This window comes from Henckelia pumila, chromosome 2 (genome assembly GCF_033568475.1).
Source record: "Henckelia pumila isolate YLH828 chromosome 2, ASM3356847v2, whole genome shotgun sequence".
In the NCBI taxonomy this organism is placed as follows: domain Eukaryota; kingdom Viridiplantae; phylum Streptophyta; class Magnoliopsida; order Lamiales; family Gesneriaceae; genus Henckelia; species Henckelia pumila.
Window position 1 is genome coordinate 151,968,941 of NC_133121.1, and position 12,649 is coordinate 151,981,589.

General features: G+C 34.8%; 1 protein-coding gene across 1 annotated transcript; it reads left to right on the forward strand.

Annotated features, from left to right (window-relative positions):
- Positions 1-5,073: 5,073 nt before the first annotated feature.
- On the forward strand, positions 5,074-6,760 carry LOC140883836 (inorganic pyrophosphatase 2-like). The gene is made up of 4 exons (XM_073290430.1): positions 5,074-5,298; positions 5,405-5,526; positions 5,606-5,807; positions 6,174-6,760. The coding sequence occupies exons 1-4, from the start codon at positions 5,161-5,163 to the stop codon at positions 6,543-6,545; spliced, it is 834 nt and encodes a 277-aa protein (XP_073146531.1). The 5' UTR covers positions 5,074-5,160; the 3' UTR covers positions 6,546-6,760.
- Positions 6,761-12,649: the final 5,889 nt, after the last annotated feature.

A 12,649-nucleotide genomic window follows, 5' to 3' on the forward strand; every position in this document is an offset into this window, starting at 1 on the left:
TAGTTAGTACAAATAAATTGAAAGAAACTATAAATACCAAATACAACCAAATCGAATCTCAGTGTATAAAAACAAGAATAAACACATGCGATAAAAATTCACCCCTAAAAATTCCACATCGACCAGCTCAATGACCGCTCTCACTAGATCCATCCAACTTGAGTCCTGCCCCGACGAATGTGGTGTCCAAGACAAAGAAACTGAGGACATGGGCGATGAAAACAGTTTACATACGAGAGTATGAGTATACAAATATTATGTAATGCATGTATTCAAGTGAACGGGTACTAAGGATCAGAACTAGTCAACTATGCTTAGTCTTGATGCTCCGTGGTATGTAGAAATATGTTCCGTCGCACCAAAAGGTGGCTCCCACACCAAAATATGTGGTTAACAGTGACCTATCCACATAATAACGGGTCCAACCAACCACTCAAAAGGAATTAAGGCTGAGCAACCCTCACCAACAGGCTGTCTCAAGAACATAAGCTCGACATGCGATGGATGCAAGATAATAATCGTGACATAAGATATGCACATATAACATGTCAATAAAATGCTACACAGAGAAAATGAATACTCAACATGATATATCGGATAGTACTTTCGTACCTCTAACAAGCAAGTTATAAGAACTTGGTTGAGGGTTCAAGCAAATAACCAAGTGAATACCAAATCACTAAAATTGATCTAAAAGTTTTAACTAGATTAATATCTACTCCAAAAATTAGGCACATATTCGCTACGACTTCGGAAGTGTCTTGCTATTGTCTGACCCTCGATAAAATGGCTAAAAACACTATAGAATATACTAAGCACGAGAGGGAGAATTTAAAATGAGTAGGAGTGTTCATTGGTCGGTTCAGTTCGATTCGGTTTGGTTTTCGATTTTTTATTTTGGTTTTTTCGATTTTCGGTTTTAGAAATATATAATCCGATATCCAAACCGTTTTCCTTCGGTTCGGTTCGGTTTTCTACTAAATCGGTTCGGTTATTTCGATTCGGTTACTTCGGTTTTGATATAATTATTTTATTTAATATTATAAATATATTTTAAAATCTAATATGCTATCTTTTAAATGATTTCATTGTAAAATCTTTAAATTCAAAGTCTAAATGACTTAAATAAACAACAATCAATTATAAATTATAAATGATTCTATATTCACTAGATATCGTCTCATAAAATATATAATATAAACAATTATATAAATAAAATTATTAATTTAATAAAATTTTGGTTTTTCGGCCGGTTCGGTTTTAAGATATATAATCCAAAACCGAACCAAATAAATTTCGGTTTTAACATTTATATCCGCATTTTAAATTTCGGTTCAATGTTCGGTTTTTTCGTTTTGGATTTACGGTTTTTTGGTTTTATTCGAAGATTGAACACCCCAAGAAATGAGAAGAGAAAATGAATCTCGGATGGCCCATTTATAGGCGACGATCGGAAACTCAGATCCCTACATCGGAAGGTCCGATATGCATGTCGTGACACGTTTTCGAACAGCAGACTTTGGAAACTCCAATCAGCACTTCGAACGTTCCGATCACATGCACGTAGTGATGTGTCATCTACGTCTTGACACCTAAGTGGAAATCTACCTTCGGAAGCTCCGACCCCACCTTAGGAAACTCCGATCTTCTACGTATCAGTGCACTTTTTAGCTTTGACACCTCATTTGTGTGCATAGCCTAACTCACTGCGGAATGTCGATCTTAGTTCGGACTTTCCGAACTCACCATCTGCTTCCGAACTACACACTTATCAGTTCGGTGCTTCCGAACTCTTTGCTTCGAAGCCTATACTCTTAGTTCTGAACTTGATTAAATACTAAATTTTCTTAATAACGAACATTCTTAACATTTAATTGAATTAAAAATGATATATACTCGGGTCACTACATGTTGATATTAAAATATGTTGTCATTTAACGAGTCAATTTTGTAAAACAAATCAATGATCCGACTCGATTCATAAAAAAATATTATTTTTATATCAAAAATATTAGTTTTAATTCATTAATTGCATTGTAAGAGAAATTGTCGCGAGAAATCCGAATGTTGTTTTTCCTATTCTGGAGAAGCCAACATGACTTGTTGATATTGAAAGATTACTTGGATGTATGTCATATTGGACAAACCGCGTAAATGATATCTTGTGTTATTTCATGTTGCTTTGAACATAGGTTCTTACTAATTTATGATATATGTGATTAAAAATTTAGATTTATGGTAGGCAAAAATATTAGAAGTTTAAATTTTGATATGACAAAAGCCTAATTTTTTTGGCAAATTAAACTTATTGTTATCAATATATTTAGGCTCATTTGTACGTGGTATGCTAGCTGATCATTGCTTGATTGATTGACCTATGATTCTAATACTGGCCGGATCAATGGAATTCAATAAAATCCAGCTAATGTTTACGTGGAACACTCATGAAGCTATCCATATCATTCATATTAGTAAAGCTAATCGTTAGGCCTATATATGTTACTATTTTTATCAAACTTTAGCCAAATTTTGTGGACACATGACACGACATGCGTTTTATAATGTAAAAAAACATCATCATGCACCACATTTTCTGGGTAATATTTAAAGTGGAATGGATTTATAATAATATCTTCCCTACAAAAATAATAATAATAATAATTTCGATCAATAATCTTCAGAATGTTCAATGAATTTTACGTGTTTTTGAATACTCCCTCAGCCCTCTCAGCCCCTTTGTCCCAATTATACATGATATTTTTTTGGTTCGATTATCAAATATATATATAGTCCATTTTCTACATTTAAATAATTTTTTCTTATGTTTTAAATTATATACCCCTGTTAACTGAGTTTTGGAAAATATAATACTATTTTTAAAATGAATTAAATAAGAATAAAATAATAAATTTGTTAGTAAAATTTTTTATTTTTTATTGTGACGTCTTTATTAATCTGTGTAAAAAAAAAACATATATATTTGATAAATTAAGATGGAGTAATGAAAAAAAAATGAATGAGGTAAGATCGACTTATCACCAAGTATGGTCCTACAGAACTGAGTAAGGTAAAATTTTCAGCCTTTGAATTAAGAACTTGTTATAATTGGAGCTTGAATACCAGAATTAATTCCAAATTTGGGAATGAGTTTGTCATAATATCTTATTCATACACCAAAGACACGAATAGTCAAGGATATGTATTTGTGGAGACATCCGGGTTTCTAATTATTCTACAAAATTAAAGTGGTGTTTGAGAGAGCTTTTAAGAAGCGCTTTTTAGTAGAGGTGTCAAAACGAGCTGGTGGGGCAGGCCGGCCCACAACCTGTCGCAACCCACCATTAGGCGGGGCGGGGCGGGCCGGCCCACCTTTAAGACGGGTTGAGAAAACCCCAACCCAACCCACTTATTTTAAGTAGCGGGGCGGGTCAACCCGACGGACTTACGTGTAATTTGGCTGGTTTTGGCGGGTCAACCCGCAACCCACCCCAACCCACCATTAGGCGGGGCGGTGCGGACCGACCCACCTTTAAGGCGGGTTGAGAAATTATCAACCCAACCCATCTATTTTGTATAGCGGGGCGAGCCAACCCGACGGGCCTAGCCCATTTTGACACCACTACTTCTCAGTTTTTAAAAAAAAAAATCAAATTTTTCAAAATTTTGTTAAGAAAAAGTTGAGAAGTGCTTCCTAAAAGCTCTCCAAAACACTGCATAAGATTAAGATAAAAAAAATTGACAAAAACTCCTATGAGACGGTCTCAAGGATCATTTTTTTGAGACGGATCTCTTATATGGATGATTCATTAAAAAATATTACATATTATGTCAAAAGTATTACTTATTATTATAAATATGAGTAAGGTTGACCCGTCTCACAAGAGTGTTACTCTTAAAAATTTACTCCTTTAGCAATTTTTCTTATTATCCATATATTTCAAAACATGGAAAAATTTATTATTTTTGATTAAATATATTATTTATTTGATTATTATCAATTTAAAATATGATATAAAAAAATAATATAGCAAAACATTTCATAAGTAAATATATTTTCTTAAGTTTTGAATAGACTAAATTAGCCTTCTTTAATAAATATGGATCTATTAATTACAGCATATTTAATTCATTCATACAAGAAGCTGGGACGTATTTAATTCATTCATGCAAGAAGCTGGGACGTCTGTCGTGTACGGCAGAATAGCTCTCCTAAGTCCTAAGGTGATTATTTTATGTTATATGTGGAGTATTTCTCCCCTATGATGTGGTTAAATATTAGTTTTTAAATCATCCACACACATTTAAATTTTCATAAAAATACAAGAGACACACATGATCTAATGATGTTAAATTAGGGGGTGAAACACTTCTGATATAACATAAACTAAGCTCTCTTAAGACTGCAGCCTTACATGTTGTTGGTTAGTACCAAACTTTTCCAAGTCAAAAACGGAGGAATCGTAAAAGTGTCTTTTTTTATATATTTTAGTATTCAAATAAATTTAAGCGTCTCTTAAAAATTAATTAATCACACTTAAAGATTCACAAAAACTTACAATTTTATGTGATTAATTTTATTTGACTCGATCCATAAAAAAAATATTTTTTATGTCAAAAAGTATTTTTTTCCATTGTAAAAAAATATAAGATGAGGTAACGATATTAAATCTTATCATTGACACTAAACAGTACGATATTTCAACTTGCATACATGCACAATACAAACAACACTCAAGTAATGTGCTCTTTGGCTTGCAAAGCTAGAATATTCTAATATCCAACATAATAAAGAAAAAAAGAAGAAAAAAAAAAAGAGAAGGAATATTCCAAAATTCCTTCTGTCTAATTATACATCAAGGGCAATCCGAATCGCTGCCCACCACATCCAACGGTTGATTTGGGACCACCAAAATTTTGAGAGATCGAATCCGAATGGCCTTGCTCCAAGTTACCACAATTTTGGGAAATAATATTCCAATGGCATCAATTTTAACTTTAAAATATTCCACAGGAATAGGTTACTCGTTGTCACATGCCATCACAACTATATAAACCCCATTTCTACGCAAACATAGATGCATACACCAATCAATAGCTTCGACCATAATTTAGTATATATCAACTAATAAATTGATCTTGGGTAATCTATTTTCGAGCAGGATGGAAAAAATCGTCGTGGTTTTCGACTTTGACAAGACGATCATCGACGTGGATAGCGACAATTGGGTGGTTGACGAGCTTGGCGCCACCGATTTGTTCAATTCACTCCTCCCTACCATGCCATGGAATCCCCTAATGGTAATTAAGTATATTTTCCTTTAAAAAAATAATAATAATAATTTCTTTAGAAATTATATTCTATCATTTTCTTAAAATAAATTTAAAATAAAATAAAAAAAAACAGGACAAGATGATGAAAGAGCTTCATGCACAAGGAAGAACAACAAAAGACATCGAAAATGTTCTGAAAAGAGCTCCAATGCACCACAGAATTGTCCCGGCAATCAAGAAAGCCCATGCCTTAGGGTAGATTTCCCTTACTCTATCAAATTTCCATATTTTTTTATCACAAAGTTTAAATCCTTAATATATATAAATTTTTTAGGTGTGATCTGAGGATGGTGAGTGATGCAAACCTCTTCTTCATTGACACAATTCTAACTCATCTTGGAATAAAAGATTGCTTCTCCGAAATCAATACGAACCCGAGCTACGTAGACGAAGAAGGGAGGCTGAGGATTTCGCCTTACACTGATTTTTATTCATTTTCGCATGGCTGCAAGTTATGCCCTCCAAACATGTGCAAGGTACCTTTTTTTTTTTGAATAATGTGCAAGGTATTTAATTTTGCTTTTATTTATTTATTTTCAATATTTTATTTTATTCACTTTTTGTTTGAATAAATTTTATTCACTTTTTCAGCCCTCAATAGTTAGAATCAATAATTTTGACAGTGTATATATAGTACTATATAAAAAACACGATTATTAATACAAAGAAATTATACTCTATACATGCATGTTGATCCAAGTTACACCATAAGATGAATTCGACTATATATATATTATATATACATCTGAGTGTTCTTTTAAGATATAACATAAATTAGATCGGACTACGTTCGCTAAAATACTTTAGTCCATCAATTTGTATTTATTATTTTTTTCGAACAGGGTATGATTTTAGAGAGGATTCAAGCTTCGTTAGTGAAAGAAGGGCAGACGAGGATGATTTATCTAGGCGATGGAAGTGGCGATTTTTGCCCGAGTTTGAAGCTTAAGGAAGGAGATTTCGTGATGCCCAGAAAGTATTTCCCTGTTTGGCATTTAATATGTGAAAATCGCCATCTTTTACGTGCTGAAATTCACGAATGGGTCGATGGTGGAGACCTAGAACGCATTCTTCTCAAACTTATCGAGAACATCAATATCCACGGGTCCAACGATTCTAACTCGATTCTTTTGTTATCAAGCGATTGCAAGCTTGAAACAGTTTCCTTGTCATCCCATGAGCCATTGCCCCTACCACTTAGAGTTCATCAATAAAGGATCCTCTGCTTAACATGCACGCTAGTGTAATTTGACTAGTGTCAAAACTAGCTAGCCAAAAAATTAAGTTAAGTGTTGGCCAATGTCGCTTTTTTTTTTTCTCTTTCTATTTTGCCTGGTACTAAGCAGCATTGAGATCTCGATCTCAAATGTCTAAAATCTATTTAATATGTTGTTGTAGTAATATATAAGAATTATGAATTTATGTGCTTAAGTCATTCCTGACTCACAGGAACCCTTTTTCTTTGTGTTGAGTGAGACAATGTGTTCTAGCTACTTGTAGTTATTGTGAGACTTGAGCCTCTCCAACTACCTGTTGGTGTACGAAACGAAATTTTAAAATTTTTATTGTCGTACAAAATATGCTTGAATGCCTTATGGATTAAGATAAAGCATTATTCATAGGCTGTTTAATATTATTATTTTACTTTTAAGCAAAAATTTCTTTGACACCAACTATTTTTGGTTTAGCGAAGATATTTTTTCTTGTATCTCCATACGAATGGAACTTCTCGACTATCCTTTGAACGCCTAATTGAATCCACAACCAGATTCCAAGTTCTCTAACTTGCTTGCACTAAAAATAAAGACTTTTTGAAGAGAGTGAGAGAAAGGAAGAAGCCAGAGCTAGCGGCGGCGGCGCGGCATCTAAGCAACAGTGGACGATGACGATAGGCGCGCGGATCGAACGAAAAACACTTCGGTTTTCGCTTAGGGTCGGCCGATCACTAATGAAGGGGAGGGGAGAGTTTTTTCTTGGAGGCTAAGTTAGAATGCTTAGGTTAATTAAAAATCGCCTTTTTATAATGAACCTCGATCATGGCTCACTTAAGTTGTTTGAAGGGCTTGGTACTTAAGTTGTTTGATGTGCTTTCTCAAACCAAGCTCATGGTAACTTAATTTAAACTCATGGTCATGTTTTTATCATAATCAATCGATGATTAGATATCACCAATCTGTCGAGTGCACGTTCCTCGTTATTATGACGACAAAATTTAAAATTTTCAAACCACTTAGACCAAATATGACATATGTCTATTTTGGAACATTCTATACACACTAGACAGGTGTACTCTCATTCGTTTTTTTAGCCATCGTACTCTCAAAATTCTTTTCTTAAGCTTTTATTAAATTCTTTATGAGTCTATCATTTGATCCTATCAAACTTCTTTCTCAAATTCAACTCATTTAACTTATCCATCTCAACGGAAACAAGAAAACTGGTTATGTAGAGACCTATGTCTCTCTCATGATTTTCTCCCCCTGGTAATGAGTTTTTGCCCTCCCCAGGATTCGAACATGCACCTCCAGGTCTTAAATGCAATATTCCCTCAATCCTGGCACCATTGAGCTTTTGCCCTCCCCAGGATTCGAACATGCACCTCCAGGTCTTAAATGCAATGTTCCCTCAATCCTGGCACCATTGAGCTAGCTAGCTCAATGGTGTCAGGATTGAGGGAACATTGCATTTAAGACCTGGAGGTGCATGTTCGAATCCTGGGGAGGGCAAAAACTCCACACCAGGGGGGAGAAGATCATGCCTATGTGACCCTCAATATTTCAGGGGCTGGTCATGGGTTCACAACTCTTTATAATTCTGGAAAATATTTGTAATAAACCGATTTCCAAATTTAGCAATTAAATGTCTAAACATGTTTAAAATGAATAAAACATGATTAAGGGTTCCTCGGTTGATATTAATAAGTAGAAAATCGGATTCAGGACGTCCGAAAATGGTCTGAAGGATTTCAAGTATTCAAGTAGTTCGGAAGTTCCGAACTTGAACCAAGATTAGATCGGTGGTTCCGAACCCTTCGGAAGCAAAAATTGAGTTCGAAAGCTCTGATCCTGAGTTCGGAAGGTCCAAAATTTATCCCCGACAGACAAATATGGGTTTCTGATTGGTAAATGACAAAAGTGCGCTCAGAAGCTCTGAACCCCTAGTTCGGAAGGTCTGAACGTTGTCGGCAACATGAGTTGTCTAATATTAGACACATGTTAGGTGGTTAGAGTTCGGAAGGATGATCGAAAGCTTCGAAGTGAGATATGAAGGTCCGAACTGTGTCTATAAATAGGGGCGATATTTCTCATAATTAGTGCATGTTTTAGGTGTAGATTTCAAGCCAGTGTTTAATTCATAGTGTTTTAGTCATCCTTCGAGGGACGGGCGATAGTGAGGTGCTATGGGACTTATAGCGGAGCTCTGCTTGGGTCAGGGTCATCGACATCAACGGGCTGAAAACGGACGCAGGTATAAGTCTAAACTCTAATTAACTATTGGGAGTAGCTAGTAGCCTAGGTAAGACTTTTAGTAAGCAATGAGTGATATGGTATTATCTCTACTTTTAGGCTTGAACTGTAGACAGTTGTACAGCTAGACTAGTAGTTGAGGTACGTAAGTACTGACTGAGATAGTAAGCTTAGTATACATTATTTTGTGTTGCATTATTATCTGTCATGAAATGTATGATATTAATGTTCATGATTTGTATGCGGCATTAGCATACCATGTTTTGCATGTATATCCTTTTGAGATACCCATATTGTAGTGGGGTTTATCAGTCATTTGTTTATGGACAGTTGAACATCAGAAGTACATAGTGGCTGACGGTTCGAGCGGTCTTTGGTGTATCAGGGATATTTGGATCCATGTCCATTCAAGAGTGTAGTAGTGGCCCAGAGGGTTATTTCCGCGAGGTACTATACACTCATTGGAGCCTTTGTTCTGAGCACGGTATTCCAAATCTTGATCCTAGTATACCAGAGTGTTCATATTTCATATTGCATGCATCATATAGACTTGTGTACTCATACTCTACGTTCTGAGCATTGTTATCGCTCACGTCCGTATATTTTCTTTGGACACCCCATTCGACTAGGCTGTTGCAGGTTACCCAGGTTTTGGATCGGTGTGTAGTTGGAGACTAGGGTTTTTTGTCTCAGTTGATACCAGCAGTTTTAGTTATGATTGATCCTCTTGCACATTGGATTTTCGATTGGGTTGTATATTATTTCGGGATCCAATTATTTACCGGTTGTATTCTGTCGGGTTAGTATTTGATTTAAGTTTTTCGCAGTTATCTTTGAGTATTGTTGTCTAAGCTTTTATTGCATGTTTAAGTCTATATTAGTAGATGATTTCGGAGCGGGTCACTATAATATTTGACCTCATATGGGATTACCGTAAACAACCCTATGCTTATGATAAATCTCCTTGATCACAAGAACATCATAACTCATTTCTGATTGGGCCCATTGAATAATGGTAAGCGTGTCTAGTATAATTATTTCTCAATTATCCCCTAAATTATCACTGATACTTCCTATAAGAACTACTCGTTTATGGTTAGCGTACAGTATAATTCATTCATCTCATATATCCAGATCTAATCTGGAACCATTGGTTCATCGAATGTTGCATATATATGAGTTTCAATAATGATGTAATATATCTCTAAGCATACATAGTGGCATCACATGTGTACATAGAGAACCTCTTTACCCTAATTCAGTCTCATACTCTGGTCAAAGATTCTATTCAATATTATCTCATCAGATCACATCGGATGTCCACGCCCATAAGAGAGATGTGAATCATCTACGTACTACAATGCACTAGTTGTTATATGTGTCGCAACTACACTCAACCTTGTCACCTTATGAGCCTTATGATCAAACTTTTCTGACATTGTGAAAAATAAAAATTATTATAATGTTTATGCTCGAAGTAATCGCATGTGCAGGAATCGAGTTATCATAAACGTATGAATACGAGTATCATCCACAGATACTGTATCACACAATTTTGAATTTCTTAGCAAACTTCTTTATCAAACTTCAACGAAATGTGAGATCTGTTTAATTCATCTATTTGAAAAAAAATAATTTATTAAACTCAAGATCAAATAACGCCAAGAGACGAGTATGCACGAAATTTGGAAATCAAATGTTTAATAAATATGTATGGATTTCGGTTCACTTTCCCTTAATTGAATTAATGAATTAACTTTATACTTTCGATGAGACTCTCTAGTTTATTTGAAACGACTCAAACTACTACTGAATTTTTTTAAAAAAAAATACTTTATACTTTAATTTATTTTTTTACTATAAAATATTAATACTATACATATATATATATATATATATATATATATATATTATACTTCAAATAATTTTTCATAAAATAATATACAATATATAAATATATTACATGCAATAACATTAAATTGAATACTTAATCATGATAAAATTCCATGCATAAAAATATCATAACATAATACTTAAATATTATTTCTTCAACACATCTATGCATACGTAAAACTCATGCATACGTAAAAACATCCCATCACCAATTCACCATGCAAACCATTAAAATTAAAATATTAATAAATTCTAACATATATAAAATTAAATACTATTTAAAAATAAATCTTCAAAACAGTATCATGATATGGTCATGGGTTGAAATAGCAGCTCGGACTCTCATAAGCCTTTACCACCAGTTGGGACAACATTCTCATCTTTAAACTCATGCTCATCTGCACCATGTAAATCTAGTGAGCATAGAGGCTCAACACGTTCTATCCATATATAACAACATGAAATCACATGAAAGCACATATCATATAAAATATCATACATATAACTCATACATGCATGTTCTTAAAAACATTACATAATGTTGCATCTTAAACATCATCATGATCAAAAACATTATCATCATTACTATATACGTATACTTATCATAATATGTCATGTCTTAAATTTTTTAAAATTCATAGGTTGTATCAATGTCGGTGGCCTTAAAATTTAACAATTGATCAATCATAAAAACCAATGTACGTGGCGGTGGGGTCTCCACCTCTATGTTGTCACTTCACCAACACTAAATGCTGGATTCATAAGCTCATTATAACATAAACATTATCAGGAAGGTCACCGGACTCAGGATCTCGGCCTCCAACCACATCACTTTGCACCTTCACTTCAACTTCCTTAAAAACTTATTTTTCTTAACGTGCCCTTAAACTTCACATTAAAAAAATTCTTACATGATGCATGAAATTAAAAATTCTTCATAATTTCTTTATTTCATGAAAATTTTTTCGTAAATATATATTTAATTTATTTTCTTAAAAATCATACTTATATATAATAAAAATACATGCATGAATTAAATATATATTTACGGACTATTTATTTTCTCCAAGAACGTGTACGAGTTGCTGACTCCTTAAATTAAGGACATAAATTTCTAGAGTGACCCAATAACATCTTAACTCATTATAATTAGCCCATTAATCACTTATACAGGCCCATTAACTTAAATTTAACCCATTAAATTATTCTAGCCCATTAATAACTTAAACTAGCCCATTAACACTTAGTCTAGCCCATTAATAACTTAGTCCAACATAACTCGGCCCAATAATTCACATGGACCACTAGGCCCATGACAAACTAATGGGCTCACTTAAATCATTAATCTAAGCACAATTATGCAACATAGCCAATCAAACCCATGGTCCATTAATTAATCACTTAAACAACTAATTAAATTACCCGAGCCCAAAATAAAATAACCCGGACTCGTGCCCATATATATTGACCCTCAAACATCCTAACTCGACCCAGAAACACCTTGCCCGAGCCCCCTGACCCAAGTGCCCAACCTGCCCAAAAGCTTGAACCCTAGTTCTACCTTAAGCCAAATCTGTGCAGCTCTCGTTTCGCCCCTTGTTCTCAATACTCCAGCCACCACCGGCCAGAGCCCGTCGTCCAGACCTTCCCAAGTTCCATACGGTTTCCTTATACTAGGCCCTGGTTCAAGCCATGGCCCGCATGGCTCGAAACAGTAGCCACTTTCTTAACCCTGCAAGCAGATTGAGCAGTCTGGACATATCCTCACTTTTCGACCTGTTCTGGCCACCAATGGTCGGAGCTCCGACGGCTGGACCTTTCCAGGGTCCAGGTGCAACCCATTAACCAGTCTTGACCCGAGGAAAGCCCTGCATGGCTCGGCCAAAGCCTCTTTTCCCTTCCTATGTACGCGCACAGCGCACCTGCACACAACCACGCTTCAGCCTTTGTCCAGCCCC